A 23,125-nucleotide genomic window follows, 5' to 3' on the forward strand; every position below is an offset into this window, starting at 1 on the left:
CGTTGATCCTTCGTGTTGATCTTGACAACGCATCTTCCACCATCCAAAGCACTGCACATTGTACACCTTCGCCAGCACAGCCTGGAAAGCGAAGCCCAAAAAGAAGAACAAGCAGAAAAGAGAGAGAGTCGTATCATACCGTCAACGCCGTACGTACCAGAGTTGTAAGAGTGTGCCAGAGTAGAAACCGTAAGAGTAGACCGAGAGAGTGAGCCGTAAAGAAACCGTAAGGCCCGATAAGGGTAGACTGTACACACATGAGTGGTTGGGCATGCTCGGCAGTAATGGCTACCGAGCACCCCACGACAGTTGTGACGTACCGGTCGGTTAAAACCTGCTGGCAGCAGCACCCCATAGGGAGTTGTAGATCTTGTCCACGACGTAAGAAGCGCGGATGGTGCGGCTGTTGAAAGTACGACCGTTGAGACCTTGAAGAGCCTTCTCACCGCCGGAGACAGAGTCGAACTTGACGAAGACGTCGCCCTCGCTGTTGGCGTCGACAGCGATGTGAACGACTTTGCCATACTTCTTGTCGCACTCGGACTTGATCTCATGCTGAAGCTCCTTGTTCCAGTTGTCACCATAGTTGCGCTGTTCCCTAGGGATATGTTAGTAAATGTAAGGGAGACGAAACTCAGGACTTACTCGTCAGGGTCAAAGACGTTCTCGATCTTGACGCACTTGGAAGCCATGGGAGCGGCGGGGGCTGGCGCAGGAGCCTTGCGAGTGGTGGGTACAGGCATAGCCTGACCGCCCTGTCTGGAGTCACCGGGAACGTCGCGGCGAGCGAGAGCGTCCATGAGCCTGCTGCGGTCATAGGTCTTGAAGTTGACTCCAGCGACATCGGAGTCGTCAAGAGCAGAGGCACCGCTAACGCCACGGTCGTCCTTGCTATGGGTACGGTCAAAGACACCACCAGTACCACCAGCATAGGCACCTCGGCCACCAGCACCGCTGAAGGCAGAGCCTTGGTAGGACTGAGCCTGCTGGGTGAATGTACGGAGGAGGTTCGCGGTCGACTCGGGGGTGAACTTGTCGTTGCCGAGACCAACACGGATCTGGCGGCCAGCAAGCTCGAAACCGTTCATCTCTGCGAGAGCATTCTTAGCGTGCGAGGGGTCAACGAACCTGTGATGTGTTAGCAAATGATGTTGCAGTGGACATGACAGAGGACTTACTGAACGAAACCATATCCCTTGGAGCGGCCAGGGTTCAACTCATCGCGCTGGAGGATGACCTGCTCAAGCTCACCAAAAGGCTCGAAGATCTCCTGGAGATCCTTCTCGGTGACGCTGAAGTGGATGTTGCCGACATAGAGACGGTGGAAGGGGGCGCCGTTAGCACCGGGTGCAGCACCGCCCTCGGAAGGACGAGCAGCACGGTTCTTCTCGGCTTCAGTAAGCTGGGCAATGATGGGGACGCCCTTCAGTTTCTGACCAGTCAGCTCCAGTGCAAGAGGTACAGACTCTTCAGCTTCGAACTCAACGTAGCCGACGCTGGAGGGATGTTAGCATGTATGTATGAGGAATGGATAAGTGAGTACTCACCCCTTGCTACGGCCGGTAACTCGGTCCTTGACGATCTGAGCTTCGACAACAGGGCCGACACGCTCGAAGAAGCTGCGCAAGTGACGCATCTCAGCACGCTGGGAGATCTGCTGGACGAAGATGGTGCGCTTGTCACGGTCGTCCTCGGTGACCTCGGGCTTGGGCGGAGTGTTGTTGCGACGGCTGTTGCGGCGGTCATCACCACCGTTGCGGCGACGGTCGCGGGACCTCTCGCGGTACCTGTCGTTGCCGCGGTCGCGAGGGGAGCGGGAACGCGGACGACCTCCACCGCTGTAGAAGTCGCCTCCGCGGTCGCGGTCACGGCCTCCACGGCCTCCACGGCGGTCGCGCGAGCTGCTGCGGCGGGGCCTATCACGGTCTTCATCTGTGTCAGCACCTTTGCTAGAACGGGGACGGCTTCCGTCTCTTCGGCGGTGGTCTCTATCGCGGCTGCGACGGCGATCTCCATTGGACTCACGATGACGGTCCCCACGGTCTCGGCTCCTATCACGACGGTCACGGCGATCTGAGTGGCGGTCGTCGCGGCGGCTGTCGGTGTCGCGCGCCTCGCTGCTGGCGGTGCGCTTGCGCTCGGCGTCCTTCATCTCGACCTCGCGGGCGGTCTCCTCGAGGAGGGCCTCGACTGCGGCTTGGGTAGACATGTCGACGTCGGTGGCGGTTCCTAGCTCTCGATAAGCGTAGCTGGTGGAAGTGATGCGCGATGTCACTGCAATGGGCGATGTGTTGTTGCGATGGCGAGCTGGGGCTCAAGTATTGATTTCAATTGCGATATCGAACGGACGTAGAAAATGTCACTGCTGGCGCTTGCCGAATGACCTCCTGACCGAGATGCACTTGACAAATGGGTGCTTGATTGAAGCTTTGCAGGTGCAGCACGACGTGTTAATGGGTGGGTGAGTGGAATGTGGAGAGGCAGGCCTGGGCATGATAACTTGAAAAGTTGGAGGGGCCTTGGCAGGGTCTGCGTGACTAATAGGCAGCAAGTCACGTGCGAAGGTGACTGCGGTGAGCGCGACAGGGGAGATGAGCAGTGAACAGGAGTGAAGTGATTGTTGGCATTACTATTATGTGAGGTAGTGGGTCATAAAGCTATCTACAAACATCAAAGCTGCATCGACCCAAAATGGCCCTGCAGACCCGCTAAACGCCTTCTTCAATGCCGGTCTTGACAACGTGGTGACAGGTGGGTGTCTAATAACAAAATTCTATTCGTACGTCGGCTTCTAAGTGGACTTGATGACCTTGGAGGGTCCCATCTCAAGCTCTGTGCCGAAGATGCGGTCCCAGAAGCGGCTGGTGACACCGAAACCGTTTTGGTAGTCGGCGAAGTGGTGCGCAAGGTGGTACTTCTTGAGTTGCTGGTAGTAGGGAGGGAGCCTTTAACTTGTTAGTAAGGTCTTTTGAAGTTGTTTGTGTGTATACATACTTCTGGTGGTGGAGGAAGTAATGTGTCATGTCGTAGCAGGTGTAGCCAAAGATACCACCACAGTAAGCAGCAAGCGCGGCATACCAGTTCCAGAAGATGATGGCGTGTGCGAATTTCCAGAACGGTGCCGCCAAGACAGCGAAGAGTGTAGGCGGCATGACGAGCCTGTACCTGTCCATGGGAAGGTAGTGATGGATGCCGTGGAGCAAGAAGTGGAGGGTGATCGCGACGCGGTTATCAGGGAGATGGCTACGTGTGATCAGTACAGGATGAATCGATGCGGATGGGGGAAACTTACTCGTCCAGGTGGAACAATCCCCTGTGCAGAACGTATTCGATAATGGTCCAGAATCCCAGCCCAAAGACCCAGTACCCAGCAAGTTCCGTCGCTGATGATAGCCCACCAAATGCGACTGCTGTCCCATATGCGACACAGGGCCACCAAAGTGATGGTACGACCCACCATGGGGTCTTGCTGAGCGGCTCTAGGAAGTTGCCAAACAGAGGCGCGGAGTCGCCTCCCTTGTAGTGGCGCGGGCGATGCACTTGCTGCAGGTAAAAGTCCTTGCTGAATCCACCATTCCAGACCTGCATCAGAAGCGGCTTGCTAAGGTCCAAGAACTTGTGCTGCTTGTAGTCCTGGTTTGGGTCCGTCGGTTTTGAAAGATCCTCCGCAGATGACATGCCGGTTGCTTCGTACAATGGCTTGCCGTCCTGTTCCATGCCCTTGAGCTCCAGCGTACCCACCTCGGAAGGTGGCAGAGGCACAATATCTGCGGGGTGCGAGCTCTTCACTACGCCGTTCAGAAGATCTTCGGGAACCATGAAGCCCACCAAGCTCTCTTCAAGAATCTCGTAGGCGGAATCGGAATGGGTGTGTGAGATCTCGTCCTTCAGGATTGCCTCGACATCTTTGCCCGCGTACTCCAGGATAAATTCGGGACCACCGGGATGGCCTTCAAGGAAATCGGTAACATCGTAGACCTTGGTGCCAATGGTGACATAGCAGGACTTCTCGTTGTTGTGCGCGCGCACCTCGGCGGTCGGAATCGTCGGAAGGGTGCGGCCAGGCATTGTGGTGGTTGTAGACATCAAGTCTATGTTCGGCGGTGAGTTGCTTGCGGTACGTAGGAAGAGGACTGCCGAGGGTAGTTTATATGTGTCCAGCGGTGTGTCTTCAAACACTGGTCTCGGCGGTGTGGTGAACAGCTGCGGTTGCGTGGCGACACAAATTCGGTACCCGAGGGGAGAAGCCACGGCGCAGTAAAACACAGCACGGTGTAGAGAAGGAGCGTATAGGGTAGGAGGATGCGCAGTAGAGTAACAATACAACCCGCGGGAGTGTACGGAGAGTAATGTAGCAATCAGTCAATTGTCAGGAGAGCCAAGAGATGCGCAGATCTCACCACCCGCAGCTAATGGTGGCGAGACCGGCATTCGCGCGCTTCCACCTCCGAGATGCCACCACGAAATCTCAGACCGCGAATAGGAGATGCAATTTCCCCTCGCCTGGTACTCGCCGTAGTAGTCGCTGATTGGCCCCGGTCTCCTGTAGCGCTCTGCTCATGCCCATAGTCGGATCACTAATGCTTTCATTGCCCGAGTGCTTTCGTTGTCCGGATGGTTTCGGTCGTGGTTTGCATGTCGACAACGCCTGACGCCTAACGCCCCAGGGGATAACAGAACTCCATCGCATTATTGCATGCACAATACTTCAATCAGTCCACGATTCTTGGAACGACGTAAAGTCTTACCTCAATTGATATTACCATCGTTGAGGACCTTCTTGGGATCTAATGCGACACGAAATCCGGCGTCCCCTGGCGATGCCTTCACGTCTCCTACATACTTCACCTGAATATTACATGCATAGGTGCGAAACTGTTCGGATGGCTAAGTCGTAGTTGCAATTCGTTGTAAAGGACAGCAGCGAAATGATTGATAAGATTAAACCCTTGTACCAGATCAACTAACTCACTACGACCGAGACTCACACATCTTATCAGATGCCTATCTCAAAGAATGCAACCATCAAGCAAGCCACCAACTCATCGGCCCGTTGTTTAGAAAGCCGTCGCGTGGACGCCAATGACAGGCTGTGAGGCTGTCCGTCAGCCTTGCTGGACCCTTGTCTGCCAGGGGCAGGAACACAACATTGCGTCACTGACGGATACCAAGTCGCGACTTCTTCACTGCAGCCAACAACAGCCAATCCTTGGATATGTGCCTTGCTTGTGGTGCAGGGCCCTGGCCCTTAACTTCACCACCTTTCCCGGCCTTATCTTCAAAGTCCTCACAACCTTACGCTCATCTCTATACCTTTACGACGAAGCTCAGCAGATCTGCACCCTCGCATCACGTATCTAGCAACCATTCCTCACCACGAAGACCTATCCTGTGATTGCGCATGCGCCGTGCGCAGTCACAGCCCATCATGCCTGCTGTCATTTCCAACAGGGATCATACCCGGTCTATAAACCGCCTCTCTATCGCACAGCTATGCACCCTCCTCTGCCTGAGCGCGCTGCCTATGGCCGACGCCATTCATCACATGGGACCTAATCACCATATGGCATTCAAGGCACCCTGGAAGACCAATCGAAGAAAGCTGGACATCACACCCCTGCTGGTGACGAACCAGTGTCCCGAGCCCATCTGGCCTGGTATTGGAACGCAGTCTGGCACAGGTCCAGGTGAGACTGGCTTCAAGCTTGAACCCGGGGAGACGAAGAACCAGACTGTATCAGAGGACTGGCAGGGTCGCGTATGGGGCAGAACGAACTGTACCTTCAACGAAGATGGCACTGCTGCCGCATCGGGCCGTGGAAAGGCTTGCACATCCGGCGACTGCAATGGCGCCTTGAACTGTCAAGTCGGAGTATGTCATACTCTTCCCGTCTTCTGACCGACTCCCGCTGACTCAGACACAGGGAGACGTACCCGTTTCGCTTGCCGAGTTCACATTGGACGCTGGCGATGGCAACACATACTACGATATTTCGCTTGTCGATGGTTACAATGTCCCCATGGCAATTGTCCTCCAGCCGCTCGACAATGTCACGCTCGACGACATCCCTCCAAACCTCACCAACCCGTCATGCCAAGGCACAGATGGGCTCCTCGCTGCCCAAGGTTACAACCCGTACCCAGAATTCCCCAACTTCCTCCACACGAACACATCATACCCGCTGTCCTTCGACCAGGACGTAGACGAGAATAAGATCTCCAAGTGGTGTCCGTGGGATCTACAGCAAAGCCCTCCCGAGAAGCCCGGCGACGGCGTATATCCATACCCTGACGACAACATCCAACGGCCGCAATTCAATCCATGCTTCTCCGCATGCGCGAAGAACAACCAGCCCAAAGACTGCTGTACAGGCAAATACAACTCCCCGAATAAATGCGAACCGAGCGAATATTCCAAGAACGTGAAGGCAGTCTGCCCAGATGCTTACAGCTATGGTAAGTAGCCCACCTACACAAAAGGAATTGAGCAGATCTAACAGCCGCAACAGCATTCGACGACCAATTCTCCACCTTCATTATTCCCTCTGGCGCCGGCTTTGAGGTCGTATTTTGTCCTGGTGCGCGTTCCACAACCATCCTTGCGACAAGTCGAGATAAGATGTTGGCGTTGGCGCAGAGTGGGAGAGTGGAGAGACAGGCTACGATGATGATGAGCGAGGCCATGAGTGACGAGGTTAAAAGAAGCGCTACATCGAAGACATCCCGGCTGGATGGTAGCACGCTCGGGTTTGCCCTCGTTGCGATGGCTGTAGCTTCGGTAAGACACCTTTGGTAGGAGGACGGTGATTGTGCTTGGTCGTACTTGAGGTTTGGAAGCCTCCTTGTTGCTGTTAGTTGATGGTTGGATAGCTTTACGGGTGGGTGGGGGAGGAGGAGGGGTGGACGTGGACGTTTTCCAGATCCTCCTGAGATGGTTATCCTTCACTCCTCCTTTGCACTTTCACGTTACGATACGATGTGTGTGATTGCGGCGGTTTGATAGTCGGATAGTTCTATACCCTTTCGTCTTTATTCGAATCGAGTTCTTAAAGACCCTATTGCATTGGATTTCTAGGCGCATGAAACCTGCTACACATATACATACGCCAGCCGGCAGCCTGTTCAACCTCCGTTGATAAAGAAGCAATCCTGAGGTTGCACGACGCCGGCACCATCCCACACCACGTGGGGCTGCACCACCCGGAACACTGCCGTCGCGCCTCTCACCAGCTACACAGCACCTCCAACTTCTAAATTCGACACGGAGCGAGCAGGGCCGCTACCATCTCGCAACTCGCCGTCTATACCTGCAGCTTGTGGCCTCTGCACGGCTGAATTGCGGCTCAAGACAGCATCTTCGACGTCAGATCCACAAATGGTATCAGGCTAGCCGCTATGGGCGCGGAGCAACGACTCCGTCTTCCTTTCTAGACCACGTCGCGGTGCTACCAACCGCTCGATGGAGCTCAACGCGGCACTGCTTGCTCCGGAGTGGTGAAACGTCTGATGTGGTATGGCTGAGGTTTTCAGTCGTCATTCAAGAGGAAAGGACATCGCTTGTTGTACCGCCTACCCCGCCAATTGGTAGTTCCAAACGGCCACCTCTGTTCCTGTCACGAGTTTGATCGATTATCACCATCTTGAACAACTATCATCATGGCGAAAGAACAGGACCTGAGCGTCCACGTCTTGTCGGAAGGATGGACTTTCAAGCAGAGTGATGATGCTGCTAAGGATGCTTGGATGCCAGTCAAGAAGGTCCCTACGAATGTTCACTTGGACTTGATGGACCATAACAAGTATGACCGACACCCAGAACATACATGAACATGCACGAATTGACACATGGACTAGAATTCCGGATCCCTTCCTGGGCTTCAATGAGCTTGAAGCAGAATGGGTGGCTGATAAGACTTGGACATACAAAGTCGAGCTGCCCAAAGTGCCGGAGGCAAAGGAAGGCGTAGTTCACGTACTCGCGTTTGACGGCCTCGACACTTTTGCAACCGTCAAGCTCAATGGGGAGACTATACTCAAGAGCGACAACATGTTCGTCCCTTATCGCCTCGATGTGACGAAGAAGCTCAGCTCTGAGGGCGACAACACTTTGGAGATCGACTTTGCTTCTGCCCGCCTCGAAGCCATCAAGATCAAAGAGAAGTACCCGGATCATAGGTGGGTTGGATTCAATGGCGACATGTCAAGGCTTGCCGTGAGGAAGGCCCAGTACCATTGGGGCTGGGACTGGGGACCGATCTTGAACACTTGCGGCCCGTGGCGCGAGGTGCGACTGGAAACGTATCAAGCAAGAGCAAAAGACCTGAGAGTCGACTATAAGCTTGACGATAGCCTTAAAACCGTCCAAGGAACCATTTCTGCGACTGTTGAGGGCGACTCGGCAGATAGCGTCAGCTTTGATGTCTACGATGGCGATCAACGGGTCTTCAGAGAGACTGCGAAAATAAGCGACTGCATTGCCACAGTCGACTTCCATGTCAACAGTCCCAAATTGTGGTACCCGCACGGTTATGGCGACCAGCCGCTGTACACTGTCACTGCAACGGTCCTTGCGAACGGAACAGACGTCCACCAAACATCACGGCGAACAGGATTTCGCAAAGGCGAGCTCATTCAGGAACCGGATACGATTGGTAAAAGCTTCTACTTCCGCGTCAATGGCGTCGATGTGTTCTGTGGCGGTTCGGACTGGATCCCCGCCGACTCATTCACTCCCCGTGTAACCGAGGAGAAGTACCGTAAATGGCTCGAGATGATGGTTGATGGCTATCAAATAATGATTAGAATCTGGGGCGGTGGTATCTGGGAAGAAGACATCTTCTACGACCTCTGCGACGAACTCGGTGTCCTCGTGTGGCAAGATTTCATGTTTGGGTGCGGCAACTATCCCGCCTTTCCGGACATCTTGCAGTCAATCAAGGAAGAGTGCACTGCCAACGTCACCAGATTGCGACATCACCCATCCATCATCATCTATGCGGGAAACAATGAGGACTACCAGGTGCAGGAGTCGTATGGCTTGACTTACGATTACGAGGATAGGAACCCGGACAACTGGCTAAAGACCGATTTCCCGGCCAGGTACATATACGAAAAGGTACGTGCGTATCGCATAATAGCAAATGCCATTACGCTGACAGTACACTTTGGTAGCTGCTGCCCGACGTCGTTGCGGCGGAAAGCCCACACGTGCCATATCATCCGGGGTCGCCATGGGGCGACGGCCTTAAGACGTCAAACCCCACAGTGGGTGACATGCATCAATGGAATGGTACCAATTTCCACATTGCTCCACATTGCCTCACATATAGTGTACTAACGATGCATACAGTATGGCACGGCACGCAAGAGAAATACCAGATATTCGATACACTCGGGGGTCGCTTTAATAGCGAATTCGGCATGGAAGCCTTTCCGCATATCGATACGATCAAGTACTATTGTACGGACCCCTCGCAGCTTTACCCGCAAAGCCACATGCTTGATTTCCACAACAAAGCCGACGGCCACGAGCGGCGAATAGCCACGTATCTGGTGGAAAACTTCCGGACCAAGACCGACCTAGAGGTATGTGCCGTCCGACGGTTACCCGGTTCATGGTCGGGAAGCTAGACCAAGTGGGCCGCAATATAGCCGGTATAGGGTACTGACAGCGAATAGTCGTTCATCCACCTTACACAGCTGTCGCAAGCCGAAGCACTAATGTTCGGCTACAGGGGCTGGCGGCGCCAGTGGGGACAAAACAGGCATTGTGGTGGTGCACTCGTCTGGCAGCTCAACGACTGCTGGCCAGTTACCTCATGGTCCATCGTCGATTACTTCCAGCGTAAAAAACCGGCTTACTACGCCATGCGCCGGGTACTTGCCCCAATTGCTGTCGCCGTCAAACGGGCGCACTTTGATTGGAGCGTCGTGCATGCCAGAGTGCCCCCGACGAGCGACTACGAAGTCTGGGTCGCGAGTCAGAGGCTAGAGGAAGTGGCCGCAACCGTTGAGCTGCGGTATATTAGCGTTGAGAGCGGCAAGGAGATTAAGAATAAGATCGTCAAGAAGGATATCAGGCTCGTACCAAACGGAACGACCGACGTCCTCTCAGGCACGATCGACAACCGGAACGAGGAGCCGCATGTCCTAGCCGTACGCATATGGGTCGATGGCGAAATCGTGTCGCGCGATGTCGATTGGCCGCAGCCGCTCAAGTATCTGGACTTCAAGGACCGCGGGTTGGAAGTCGTACCAAAGGGCGAGACTATCACGGTCAAGGCACAGAAGCCGACAAAGGGCCTGGTCTTTGAGGAGCGCTCAGGCGTTCTCGTTCACGACAGCGCTATAGATATTGTTCCTGGCGACGAGCAGGTCATCAAGGTCAAGGGGCTGGGTAAGCAGGACGAGCCGTTGAGGTGGACATACTTGGGCAAAGAGTAGGGGTCAGCTCGTACGTAGGATTCGGGATGTGGAGGTTGCTTGATGAGGTGAGAAATATGCATGATCACACTTTTTGTGGAGTATGTGCAAATGCAAAGTATACATGTAGTTAGAGGAACACCTCTTCGCGCATGCTGACGCGCCAGCACTCCAAGTCCTTGATCATTACCATTACCAACACTATCATTCCTTCAGCGGCCCTGCGTAGCAAAAAACCTCGTATACTGTAACATAGAGTTTGCCTCACGAACATTATAGGCAAGGAGCATCACACTCACGAATTACTGGATTACTCAACGATAATACTACGCATTATCTGTCGAGTACATAGAGTTTGAACCGGCGGCCTATATGTGAGGCTGCTATAGGTCCGTCGTCATGTTGGCCTGCCAAGGACTGGATATGAAGTTTCCAGGGTAAATTAAATGGCGTTGCTGGCGGGATGTCGCATTGGTTGGAGGCGTTCTGCACGGGGTAGAGGGGTGCAGGTGAATGCAACCTAGCCGCATGCTGTCACGCAAAGCCGGTTCGCAGCGATGGTGGTGCGGTTTGCGAGTCTTGAGGCTTGAGATGGTGAGTTGGGTTGGTAGGGGGTGTTCGACGCCTCTCTCTCTCTTATGTGCGTCTGCGTTTGTGGTAATGATACCTAGGTAAAGCATATCTACCCAGTACCTACGAAGTCTTGCAAATAGCCGGTGATGCTCTCCTTCAGCGCTCTCTTACTACTGGTCAGAATGCTCCTGCATGGGGTAGAGGGTGCAGACAGTATGCATCCTAGCCACATGCATCACGCAAAGCCGGTTCGCAGCAACTACGCTGTGCTCTCGGCCCAGGAAGGATTGCGACCCGGACGCTGGTATGGGGTTTTATTTTGGATGATGAATATGCCGGCAGAAGGCCGTGGTAGCGAATACGCGCAGACCCTCTTCCTTCTTTCGCCTGTAACGCGGCTTGCCTGTAATGACCGGCCTTCATAGGTCGGGTGAGTAGTACCCGAAACATGGTGTTCGACGTTTGGGTCTGGAATTTAGGTTCGCAGCGCACCACTCGCTCCCCCAGAGATCCACACACACATGTACACGTTCTCTAACGCAGGCCCGCCATCCTTTCTCATCTGCGGACATGCGATCGAGAGTACGCGCTGCTTGATCGTGGCGGGAAGGATCCGCACTCGCTGAAACGACGTGCAGTAGTGCTGCCGCAGGCGGCCAGGTGGGAAAAAAGGGTTGCTTCATGTCCCGTCGGACGAGAAAGGCAACTGGCATGCGCGATCTCTTCTGGAACGCATTTCGAAGCCGTCGGCAGCGGCACGCTCCCATCTCTCGACACCAATCTCGCTTGGCTCACCCCTCCCTTCCCCCTCGCAAGCCCTGGAAGCAGGGCAAGACGCAATCCCTTCCCGTCCGCCCGTCTCAACGGTCGCCTGCACTTGTTTTTTTCTCCTCATCTTGCCAAACTCCACCAGTCAGCCCTGCTGCATGCACCACCAGGGTGCTGTGGGCTATAATGCGGGGGTTATACCGTCTTGAATAGTCCACTCTGGAAGGCTGTTTTGTCGCTCCGGCCCTGCTACTGCGACTTGCGACTAGCTTCCGCGCGCCGACTTCATACACACAAGCTTTCTGCAGGATTATGACGGCACATGCCTGGAAGCCAGACGCACCTACGTTTGCGTTTTTGCCTCTTTGCACCTCTCGTTTTTTTATTCAGGCTGCAGGTGGTATGCGTTCAGCTCAAACTGCACTAACGAGCGTCTCTGATATATCAGATCCCGGTTCGTCGACGTTTTAGTTCCGAGTCTTGTTATATTGGTCCTCGGACGTACCACTGGTACTTTGGACCATCGTCTTGGTTTTTCGCCTCCCTCCAGACTTACCTGTCACGACATATTTGATCGAGCTTCCTGCAGGGTCGTCTGACACTTCTGGTCTGAACTTCTTTCTCTTTCAGCTCGTGGTTGTCGAGTGCGTGGCCAGCCGACGTACCACCGAGGTCATCGCAACATGTTCCATACCTTCCAGTCGTCCGTGGGTATGCGCTCGCCCGGGATAGACAGCGACAGCGCGGGGAAACCATCACGACCACCGGGCTCACGACGGATATCCACCAGCAACGCATGTGTCGAATGCCGGAGACGCAAGATTCGGTGTGACGGTTCGCAACCTTGCGGACAATGCCAATGGTACCAGCACCCTGAGGCATGTGGCTATTCAAAGCCTGCACAGCGAGTTGTGCCTAGCAGAAAGTGAGCATTCTAGAACACGGCCAGGGCAATTTGGCGCTAATTAGTTTGGTAGACTAGTCGACAAGCTTTCCAACAACATCGAACAGTACAAGACCATTTTGACAAAGTTGTACGGAGTCAAGAATCTGGAATCGCTCGCTCATCTTCCGCGGGAAGAATTGCTAGAACTGGCTCTGTCATCCTCGGCGAACCGCCCAACAACATCACCATCGGCAGCCGACTCGCAAGCCTTGTCCGACGTCCAAGCTGGATCTGATGGAGCCGAGAGCTTGGAAGCGCTCGAGCAGGCGCCGCCTGAAGATCCTTACTGGGACGAGGCACGGAAGCACCAACTCCGTGTCCAAGGCATCTCCGACGATGTGAACGGGCTGTCGATGTCGGTCGACCGCCTGTCCTCTTACGTTGGCATCTCGTCAATCACAGCCGCACTTAAGGTCATTGTTCGATGCGCGCCCCAGGCACGTTCACTAATCGCACATAACAGCCAGGAGACTGCGCTACCGAGCCGTGCAGGTTCGCCGCCACCAGAGCTAGCAGATAACAGACCTGATGCTCTACCGGCTCCCCAGCATGGCCAAGAACTGATCGAAAGCTACTTCGACCGCGTACACCCTTTTTGTCCTATGATCGATGAGCGCAAGTTTTGGTCTACATTCCTCTACGGTAACCGCAAAGACTCAGCATGGCTGGCTCTGCTCAACATGGTCTTCGCGTTGGGGTCGCTTGCCTCCCTAGCTGCAGACAACGAAGCTCACTATGTCTACTTCAATCGATCTCGGCGGCACCTGTCTCTGGAGTCGTTCGGAAGCGGCAATCTGGAAGTCCTCCAGGCTCTGGCGATCATGAGCGGATACTACATGCACTATCTGAACCGCCCGAATGAAGCGCATTCGCTGATGGGTGGTACGCTTCGCATGGCTACTGCACTTGGTTTACATCGCGAGTACTCAGAACGGAGTGACGCGAGTAGACAGTTCATGGCGCCGGGCGAGGAAGACTCGATATCGCCTGAGATGCGCCGGCGCATTTGGTGGAGTCTGTTTTGTCTGGATTCATGGGCTTCGACTACGACGGGACGGCCTTCGCTGGGAAGGATGGGGCCGTCGATTACTGTCTTAAGACCGGGCACGGCTGTGAACGCTGTAAGATTTGCTGATAAATATTTCAAAGCGCGATACTGACATTACAACAGCCTCAGAGTATCCCACCACCCAACAGCCCTCAGTACATCGAGCAGCTCAAGATCCTTCCTCTGGTCCACGCCTCGGCATTCTGTCAGATTGCTACCAGGATACAGGATCGACTCGTTGAGTCGCCCCTCCTTTCCTCTGCAGAGACAGCTAGCTACGACGCGCAGGTTGTGAAATGGCATGAAGAGCTACCATCTATCCTTTCGAACCCCGATGAGCCGTGTCCAGAGTTTCTTCGACGAACACGATTGGTCATGAAGTGGCGCTTCCAGAACATCCGCATCATCCTCCACCGCCCCATCTTACTCACCGCTGCACTCCGACGTTCCCCATGGGTTGCCCTGAGCTCCGACGAGAAGCTCGCAGTAGGCAAATGCCGACTCATCGCTTCCAAGACCATCGAAGAGATCAGCCAAGAATGCATGCCCGACCTCATCTCAGGTTGGAATGCAGTATGGTTCTGTTTCCAAGCCTGCATGGTCCCACTCGTCTCCCTCTTCAGCGACACGAGCATACCAGAAGAAGTCGAGAAATGGAAGACCAGCATCGAGACAGCACTCACGTTCTTCGAGACAGTAAAAGACTGGAGCATCGCAGCGAAAAGAAGCGGCGACGCAGTCACCCGCCTCTATGCAGCGTACAAAACGAACGTTTCAACCCTATCGCACCAGACTCAGCCTACTATGTCGCACATCCCACAACCCCAGCAGTACCATTCACAACAACTTCACCCTCACAGTCAAACGCACACCCACTTCGCTATCCCCGGTACCTCGACCGCACCCCCCATGCTCAACACCCACGCCGCCGCCTACACATCACAGCACCCATCGATGCCACAACCTCAACAACAGCATCCCTCCACCTTCGGGCACCACTACAATCCAGCAACACCGACCTGGGCCAGCGCCAGTAACGATCCCACTATCTTAAACAACTTCTGGGACGACATGATGTGGGATACAAACTTGCCAGATATGCTAGAGACGCCGTTTGGACTGGGGAACGAATATGAGTTTGGTGGTGCGGCGCAGGATTCTGGGGCGCAGGGCGCGTGTTGGATGCATGGGAACTAATCGCAACGTTGAAGAGCGTTGAACTGACGCTCCTGCATCGCAAAAGACACAGCATGCACAATGTTTGGGGCTTTACGCAGCACTGGAACGCATATCCGATATGCAGATGCTAAGGACGACTCCATCCAGCGACACCGGGCGAGAGCGGACCAGTTGTCGCATACCCACCAGACCAAATCCGTCGCAGACCTCGATTCCAGATATGGAAAGCGATGCGTTGTCTACAACCGTAGCACAAGCAGCAGCAGCAATATACAACAGCCGGCACCGACACCCGTAGACGCGGAGTACTCACGACATGGATGCTGTGGTATCCTTGTCCTTCGTCTCATGTATAATCACATGGTAAATTCGCGGTACCGCGCGCATCTCGGGAAATCGGGATAAAGGATGATTGCTGCGGGTTAGGAACAGATCGTCGACGCGCGCGCTGAAGCGGTTTCTGGGATTGCGCTGCCGAAGCCGCGGTGTTTATCTTTGTCGATCTGCATATTACCTGGTTGGAGAAGAGTCAGGGTGGCTGGCATCTTTGGAGTAGAATGTTGAGGTAGCTCTGTACATGTCCATCTCCTTCCACATTTTCACCAGTCTACATCTTTCCCTTCTTTCCTGCATACATCCCTCTTCCCCTCACCTCTCTTACCCATCACCCATCTCTTTACCCCCGCACCTTTTTGTCACCAAGTACCGCATGCATGGTTAGGCATCTTCCCTAGTTCCTTTCACAATTTGTTATGGACAAGGGGGGTGAGCATTATGATACCCCGGATTCTGGTGGTGGCTAAATAGCTAGTGGAGATGCGAGATTGATCGCATGCATGTACGCACGCACGTTAGATGTAGTTAGATATAAACATGAACACGTACATCACTGTTTGCCGAATACAGAGGGAGAGAGTGATGTTGAGATGATGTGCGAGGGCTTAGTAGAGGACATATAGGGGGTTGTTACGAGGTGAGGTGACTTACTCCACCTTTTGGGTGGGTGGTTGTGTTTAGGCTAAGAGTGGGCGCGCAATAGGCGGAGTGGTGACTTTGACGTGTTGGTTTTGTGGTCGCATGAGTAGTTCTACTACGCTGGTTGATAGAGAATACTAACATATCACAACATACAACTCTACATCCCCATCACACGTTCCGCCAAAGCCAAGATACCCGCATAAACCCCCATCACCATCCCAAGACAATACAATCCTCACCACCAAGCCCACAGCAGGCACACGTCTTGTCCATCTTGGCAGTAACACGAAATGCTTAACCGACCTGTATCCTCATCGGTGAGTATACGCAAGTCGTGGTGATATGCTGTATGAGCTGGTGAGGTATATGCAGGGTTCATGATCCGTCTATACCTAGGTAGATGTTGAGGGAGAAAACGTGACGCACGTGGTCGTGTTCAACGTGGCAGGCCAGCCGAGGCGAGGTCTCCATGTGGCGGGGCGCCGATGACGGAATGGGTGTGGAGCTTATCGATTAGACACCTTGGGATCTTGGGATCTTGGAATGCCGCTGCATGGCTGCGCGTGCGGGCTGGGCGCGATGGACTCCGCGCGCTAGATTGTGGAGGCAGGCTTGGTAGGCCGTAGTACTTCGTACCGTGGTACGGGTGCATGGTGACATATGATAGATTGTCCCTGGAAGCTGGGTTTGTAGGGATATGGTTTGTTAGGACACCACGATGCTTTGAGAGGCAAATTTGCAAACAAAGGAGTCGGGACGATTAAACAAAGTTCACCTATCACCTCGCCGTGCATCTCCCCCACGTGTACGCTGGAAGCTTGGCCACAAGCGGTCGATCGCAACTATGGCGCTTGGCTGGCTTGCTTCACCGGACCTATTTCACCGCCGCCATCATTAGCATCTTTGAAAGGAGCGCGCAATTGTTTCGGTATTCATCTGCACTCTTTCGCATCAGTCTGCGAAACCGATAAACCACCGCAACAATGTCAGAGCCCGATCTGCACCGCGCCATATCCATGAAACCGCACCCGTTCCACACGCACCCGGACCGCATAGAACGCACATCAAGTCCCCACCACGCGCACCTCAACCCCAGCAGCAGCAGCAGTGCGCAACACCATGCCGACATATCAACTCCCAGCAAAAACGACGCCAGCAGCACCGCCATCGAAACCAGCGCCCCAACACCCTCTTCGCACGACCCCATAGCCCGCCATGTCCGCAGCTACCATGAAGGCGAAGACATAGAATCGCAATCACCCCCCTCTTACACCCCCGACAACGACCCATACTCGCTCTCCTCCGCCATAAAACCCGAATCCGAACTCGCCCTCATTCGCGCCAACACATCGCGCAAACGCGATGGCTGCGGTCCCATCACTCTCAATAAGAAGGCGACATCAGCGAAGAAGCTCGAAGAGTTTTACTCTGCCCAAAATGAGAACATAGAGAGATTGCTCAAGCCCGTGGCGGAGCATAGGGCTGCGGCGAAAGATGAAGATACGGCGAATCATCTCAAGTATAAGATTGCGGTTATTGGGAGTTTTGCTGCGAACATTATTCTTGCGGTGTTGCAGCTTTATGCGGCGGTCAGCTCAAGGTCGCTATCCCTCTTCACGACTATGGCGGACTCGCTGTTCGATCCGCTGAGTAACCTCACGTTGATCATGTGTAATCGCGCTGTTGCAAGGGTTGATGCGAGGAAGTTCCCTTCTGGGAAGGCGAGGATTGAGACGGCGGGCAATCTTTGTTTCTGCGCGCTTATGATTACCGTTTCGGTGGTTATTATTGTCGAGTCTATCCGTACGGTTGCGGAACACACTGGACCTGAGACGAACGACTTCTTCCTCCCGTCCGTCATCGCTGTCAGCATCGCGTTCGCGACGAAGTTCAGTTTGTTCCTGTACTGTTGGGCGTTGAGGAACAAGTACAGTCAAGTCCGCATTCTGTGGGAGGATCACAGGAACGATCTCTTCATCAACGGATTCGGTGTCTTGACCAGTGTCGGTGGATCGAAGTTGAAGTGGTGGTTGGATCCCATGGGCGCCATGATACTCTCTGTTTTGATCATCTTCCTTTGGTCGAGGACGGCGTACTCGGAGTTCCAACTCCTCATCGGTGTTACGGCTGATACTGCGATGCTGCAACACATTACGTATATCTGTAAGTTCTTCCTCTTCCTTGGTTCTACCACTTCATCATGCTTCTGCGGAAAGATGGGAACCAGAACGTTTTCTGACGCTCACAATAGCGATGACACACTCCCCTACCATCCTCCAAATTGACACCGTACGCGCCTACCATTCCGGCCCCCGCCTCATTGTCGAAGTCGACATCGTCATGGACCCGGAAGCTACTCTGCGTGCTACACACGACGTAGCCGAGGAACTTCAGATCAAGTTGGAGAGTCTACCAGACGTGGAGAGGGCCTATGTGCATGTAGATTACGAAACGGATCATCGACCTGAGCACTTTCTGAAGAAGGAGTTGTAAAGAAAGATGGATGACGCATCGAGATGAGGGGAGTGGTGCCAGAGAAATAGGCACAGAAGTTGCTAAACATTGCGCGTTGGATGTCATATATATATCTCCCTCGACTCGTATCCTCTTTCCATATCCACTATCATAACGGAATCACCAAAAGAACACAGTCAAAACACCACCACACCATCACCCCTACCAACTCACTTCCCCTTCCTCCGATACGGAGTCGCCATTCCTCCACTCACCCTCCCACCCTGCACATTCCACTCAGTTGCACATGAGAATGCAACTCACTTGCGCACTCGAGTCAGCGTTTCGCAGAGCACCCCTCCACCACATTCCCAGTATGTCTAGTTAGCTGTGAAGTGAATGGTCTGTCGCGACAGTGCTCGCTCCTGTAAGACCCAGGCTCAGTCAAGGTGGAGTTCAGCTCCTCGACTCTTGTCACCTAAACCTCAGTCTCCAGAACAGCGCTCATAGCTTGTTGCGCTCTTATTGGTGCATCTTCTTCAAGCCTTTCGAAGTTTTGATCGGTCGCGACGGGTATCGTGTCGTGCAAGGTTGTGGCGCGTCGGGAACTAATAGTGCTTTGAGGAAAGTGCCTGCAGCGGCGGCGCGTTGCTGGCTTAGTGATGCGTTAGATTCTATATTTTGGAAGGTAATAAAAATAATATTTTCACGGGAGAGGGATTGAAAATCAGGTTGTTGAGGCATCGCGATGGGTAGTACAAGAGGTGTGGTCCTGAGAGAGTGACTAAGTCAATTACCCAGACAAAATCAAATATCCGTGACTTTAGATACAAATCATTCTACCTCTAAGACGCAAGCGAGAGAAGCAAGCATATTATGTAATTGTTCTCTTTACTGCGCCTTCGCTATCTTATGTTACACTTATTTCCAAACCTCTCCTAGGTACTTGTGCATGCTTTCCAACTGCAAATCCAACAGTTTGTTCCACTCATCTGATACAGACCATTCCCCTTTAGACATGCTCAGCAAGTATTCCCGTAGAACACCCTTTGATACAACCTCCCGCATGTCCACTGGAACACCTGGGTGATCAATTAGTGGATACCACGACGTCTCAATTCTATGATCCTCAACATCCTTCGCATCGAGTCGTGTCACCTCGAAAGGGCCCCGCAGCTTTTCTCCCAATGCTATGATCTCCCGGACTGTTGTTTGTGTTCCACGAATACCGCCGACTTCCGGCCAAGGCTTGGGATAATCTAGGGCTGCAGCCACAGTCAATGCCAGGTCTGCAACGGTCGTAATCGTTATGGGCGCATCTTCGCATCCAGAGACAGTGATGGCTCGTCGGTTTTCGAAGTCAATTAGCATCGGCATGCTATGGAAGTGAGTTGTCGTGCTGCGCGGGTGCGCAAAATAGTCTGCAAAGAAGCCAGGTTGGAAAAGACAGTATTGAATGACCTGTACGGGGTTAATGGACGAAAGGCAATCAAAATAGTCATGTAGTCCAAGCATACCTTTCCCTTAGAATTGACTTCTGCTAGGTAATCTGCCACCCTGTTTTTCCACTGGTAGTGGGTAATGTGGTTCTGGCTATTGCTGTTCCAAATATTATGATTAGCCAAATGATCTAACACAATCATGCGTATGTGACACCAGGGAGGTGATATACTCACGCAGCCCACTGGGAAGGAGCAAATCTGCTGACGCCAGCCTCGATGGCCGCGTCAATGATGCTTTTCTCGAGTTTCACATTTGCGTCAAAATCCATCGCGGTCGCAAAGGATATGACCGTATCAATACCACGGAAAGTCGAAACGAGAGAAGAGTGGCTATTGTAATCCACCTGGGCCATTTGAACCACGGGTGACAGGTCGGCCGGACGTTCAGCCTATCTTGTTTCAGCCCGTTCGCAACATTCAGATACTGAAGCTTACCCTTCGACTGAGGATAGTCACTTCATGGTTGCCCCTTTTGATAATGGCGTCAATAACCTCCCGTCCTACGCCTATAACAACTGATGTTAGTACTCGACTTAAGCGTCGTTTTGGATATACCACGCCCGGATACTTACTGCTCGTGCCTCCAACTACAGCGACTTTACCCATTTTGAATTAAGATTTAAGAATGTGTTTGCGTTACCACTTAAAAGACGTTGGAATATGGCTGTTGAACGGTAATCTGCAAGGGGGATGTGACCACTAATTATATACAGCCATAATTATTTGCGTTAGTAGTCTTGCCCAAGTTGTGACAAAATTGGTGGGGGGGGGGGGGGGGTAGTGCTTGGCACTCCTGGTCTGGCCTGCTTTGGTCCGCCGCAACCATGAGAGTCGACGTTCTTGGACATGGTGGCTACCCGCCAGGATAACGACACTACTAGTCGCCCAGGACTACGTCACCCTCATTTAATGCTCAAGGGGGACATTGTGGGTTGCGTACGCACCTACAAGCGCCTTATTAGCTAAGAAACCTAATAGAACGGAGCCCCCAATCATACAGTCCAATCTGCGTTTCTACTAAACACTTCTCCGATTTCGTCCCCGTCTAAAAGGGCCTTTTTGCATCAACTTCATGATACTTGGACTTCTAGAATCTAGATTTAGAGGTTACACTTATCCGCCGGTGAGTACATTTAGTCTAGGAGCCAACGGACGAAGAATCTCGGATCAACCAGCTGGACCTCCGACATGGTGTGGCAGACGTATTCCCGGACATTCACGAAATAACGCTTTGTAGGTACACTGTTTTCAGCCATTGTTAATACAAGTCTTCGTACTTTATAATTTTTCACACTTACATACAAACCATAATGTTCTAATTTTCTACACAACACCTCTTTACTTAGAACTTCATCCTGTGTGACGTACTTCACGATGAAAGAACTCTTCATCTCTCCAGGTATGAGTAAACGAAATGAAACGGATGGATTGTTTCCACTGACCATGCTGCAGGCCTCAAAGCCGAAATTATTGACTCTCCAAGTCCTCAGCCCGGTCCGGATCAAGTCCTCATCCGTATCGTCGCAGCAGGGCTCAATCCAAAGGACTGGAAGGCAGCTGAAATACTAGGCCTTGCCTTGAATCCTGGAGATGACATGGCAGGAACTGTAGAGGCAGTCGGTGCCAACGTCTACGAGTTCAAAGTAGGCGACCGTGTCGCTGCTTACCACGAGAGTTTTGAACCTCACGGAACTTATTCCGAATTATCCATTGCCCCTTCCCATTCTGTTTTTCACATCGGTGAAAAAACTGCTTTCGAAGACGCTGCTGCGGTCCCCTTGGTGGCTGCCACTGCCGCAGTAGGCCTGTTCAGTCGACTCCGCTTGCCACCTCCCTGGGATGTCACGCCAGATGCAGCTGCACGTGGACCATTGCTTATATATGGTGCAGGAGGCGCTGTGGGGGCGTACGCAGTTCAGTTTGCTGTAAAAGCCAGGTTACATCCCATCATTGCTATCGCAGGCCGGTCAAAAGACTACGTGTCTACTCTTATCATGCCGTCCGAAGGTGATTGCGTTTTTGACTATCGCCAGGGCGTAGATGCTGTGGCTGCACAAGTGCGGGAAGCCATAGGGAGCAAGGCAATCTACCACGCTTTTGATTGCATTTCCATGCCCGGTACCGATGAATTCATTGGACGCCTGATCAAAGCAGACGAGCCAAGCAAATGTTCAGTTGCTACGGTCTTACCTCGCGCAGCGGGTGGGGTCAGCGCTATGAAAGTCCCAAGCTCTTTGGAGCTTCCTCCAATGAATAGCATTCCCGACGGTGTTGAGGTTAACTGGACCTTTGTTGGTGCAGTTCACAAGAATGAGAAGGAATTTGGGTATGTGTTCTTTCGGTATATAGGAAGGGGTCTCCAAGATGGCTGGTTGAAGCCTGTGCCACGAGAAATTGTCGCTCAAGGCCTGGACGGAGTCACCGATGCTTTGCGGAAGATGATGAATGGAGAGCATAGTGCTACCAAGTACGTAGTTCGTATTGCCGATACAGCGAGTGTTGGGAGTGGATAAGAAACAGTTTATCTATGCATTGCACAGTTCGAAGGGCGAAGCGAATGGTGGGAGCCCCTGGCGTGAGTTCAGAAGGGCATCGAACGTCTTGACTCCGTTTCTTTGGATGGTATGCATGTCGGGGCCGGTGTTATTGATAATGTCCTCAACTTTCCCTTAGTGTCGCACGCGTTGATTTAAAGTAGTCTTCATCTGCTAGGCAACGCTTATAACTTAAAAGCCGACTTTGTATACGGCCTAGAGATATTTATAAATTCTAGTCTAGTAGCGTGATTTTTCTTTATTAGATTTGTTAAGATGCTGTGCAAGCCCTCCGACGCCCAAAAGTATAGCATTGACCTCAGCTCTGGTGAAGTCCCCATATCGATCTGCAGCTGGGCGCTGTCGGAGATCGTCTTCATACTCACCTCCCTATTTGCGGTGTCCTCATGCTGCTGTACAACTTGTGGTCAAACGTCGCGGGATCCAGCTCGTCACGCCGACGCCCAAACCTCACGTTGCAGTATGCACCTTATGACTTCATGTTAGAAAGTCTGCAATGTAGAAGAACTTGCGATTCTGTTGCAATGAATCGAGCCCAAGTCCTGTGCCGGTGTACCTGGAGGGCCAGGCTAGGCACACGCCCATTTTGTCATCGCAAAGGCGTTGTCGAAGCTGTCAGCACCGGGCAGAGCAGTCGTGTCTCATCGGTATGACCCATCTTTCGACATCTGAATCTCGAACTAGAAACTTTGCGCATGCA

General features: G+C 53.0%; 8 protein-coding genes across 8 annotated transcripts; 5 read left to right on the forward strand and 3 right to left on the reverse strand.

Moving 5' to 3' along the window:
* Positions 1-327: 327 nt before the first annotated feature.
* BKA58DRAFT_406185 (uncharacterized protein) lies at positions 328-2,209 on the reverse strand (the record flags this gene model as incomplete). Its single annotated transcript, XM_046171938.1, has 4 exons — positions 328-598; positions 646-1,128; positions 1,179-1,496; positions 1,548-2,209. 4 exons carry the CDS (start codon positions 2,207-2,209, stop codon positions 328-330), a joined length of 1,734 nt encoding a protein of 577 aa, XP_046020610.1.
* Positions 2,210-2,791: 582 nt separating this feature from the next.
* Positions 2,792-4,068, reverse strand: BKA58DRAFT_324984 (uncharacterized protein; the record flags this gene model as incomplete). Its single annotated transcript, XM_046167986.1, has 3 exons — positions 2,792-2,945; positions 2,995-3,243; positions 3,293-4,068. 3 exons carry the CDS (start codon positions 4,066-4,068, stop codon positions 2,792-2,794), a joined length of 1,179 nt encoding a protein of 392 aa, XP_046020611.1.
* Positions 4,069-5,563: 1,495 nt separating this feature from the next.
* Positions 5,564-6,796, forward strand: BKA58DRAFT_325510 (thaumatin family-domain-containing protein; the record flags this gene model as incomplete). The annotated part of the gene is made up of 3 exons (XM_046168012.1): positions 5,564-5,872; positions 5,925-6,456; positions 6,510-6,796. 3 exons carry the CDS (start codon positions 5,564-5,566, stop codon positions 6,794-6,796), a joined length of 1,128 nt encoding a protein of 375 aa, XP_046020612.1.
* Positions 6,797-7,656: 860 nt separating this feature from the next.
* Positions 7,657-10,443, forward strand: BKA58DRAFT_406188 (beta-mannosidase precursor; the record flags this gene model as incomplete). Its single annotated transcript, XM_046171939.1, has 5 exons — positions 7,657-7,799; positions 7,855-9,115; positions 9,172-9,289; positions 9,350-9,585; positions 9,679-10,443. The coding sequence occupies 5 exons, from the start codon at positions 7,657-7,659 to the stop codon at positions 10,441-10,443; spliced, it is 2,523 nt and encodes an 840-aa protein (XP_046020613.1).
* A 2,003-nt stretch (positions 10,444-12,446) lies between these two features.
* BKA58DRAFT_444565 (fungal-specific transcription factor domain-containing protein) lies at positions 12,447-14,954 on the forward strand (the record flags this gene model as incomplete). Its single annotated transcript, XM_046174076.1, has 3 exons — positions 12,447-12,688; positions 12,741-13,830; positions 13,881-14,954. 3 exons carry the CDS (start codon positions 12,447-12,449, stop codon positions 14,952-14,954), a joined length of 2,406 nt encoding a protein of 801 aa, XP_046020614.1.
* Positions 14,955-16,897: 1,943 nt separating this feature from the next.
* On the forward strand, positions 16,898-18,407 carry BKA58DRAFT_444566 (cation diffusion facilitator 1; the record flags this gene model as incomplete). The annotated part of the gene is made up of 2 exons (XM_046174077.1): positions 16,898-18,077; positions 18,166-18,407. The coding sequence occupies 2 exons, from the start codon at positions 16,898-16,900 to the stop codon at positions 18,405-18,407; spliced, it is 1,422 nt and encodes a 473-aa protein (XP_046020615.1).
* A 793-nt stretch (positions 18,408-19,200) lies between these two features.
* BKA58DRAFT_59086 (uncharacterized protein) lies at positions 19,201-20,682 on the reverse strand. The gene is made up of 5 exons (XM_046175585.1): positions 20,443-20,682; positions 20,306-20,376; positions 20,045-20,259; positions 19,886-19,967; positions 19,201-19,829 (listed from the first exon to the last, which is right to left on the reverse strand). Exons 1-5 carry the CDS (start codon positions 20,474-20,476, stop codon positions 19,290-19,292), a joined length of 942 nt encoding a protein of 313 aa, XP_046020616.1. The 5' UTR covers positions 20,477-20,682; the 3' UTR covers positions 19,201-19,289.
* Positions 20,683-21,247: 565 nt separating this feature from the next.
* Positions 21,248-22,704, forward strand: BKA58DRAFT_394163 (alcohol dehydrogenase-like protein). Its single transcript, XM_046171164.1, has one exon. The coding sequence runs from the start codon at positions 21,466-21,468 to the stop codon at positions 22,381-22,383; it is 918 nt and encodes a 305-aa protein (XP_046020617.1). The 5' UTR covers positions 21,248-21,465; the 3' UTR covers positions 22,384-22,704.
* The last annotated feature ends 421 nt before the right edge of the window (positions 22,705-23,125 follow it).

This window comes from Alternaria rosae, assembly GCF_020736505.1.
Source record: "Alternaria rosae strain MPI-PUGE-AT-0040 chromosome Unknown BKA58scaffold_12, whole genome shotgun sequence".
NCBI classification, from domain to species: Eukaryota; Fungi; Ascomycota; class Dothideomycetes; order Pleosporales; family Pleosporaceae; genus Alternaria; species Alternaria rosae.

Excerpts from the sequence above, each read along its gene's own strand:
- BKA58DRAFT_59086 (XM_046175585.1), bottom strand. The coding sequence starts at position 20,476 with ATGGGTAAAGTCGCTGTAGTTGGAGGCACGAGCA. Across the intron at positions 20,377-20,442 it reads TGTAGTTGGAGGCACGAGCA|GCGTAGGACGGGAGGTTATT; the intron begins GTAAGTATCCGG and ends CAGTTGTTATAG. Across the intron at positions 19,968-20,044 it reads GCTCCTTCCCAGTGGGCTGC|CAATAGCCAGAACCACATTA; the intron begins GTGAGTATATCA and ends TATTTGGAACAG.
- BKA58DRAFT_394163 (XM_046171164.1), top strand. The coding sequence starts at position 21,466 with ATGGCAGGAACTGTAGAGGCAGTCGGTGCCAACGTCTACGAGTTCAAA.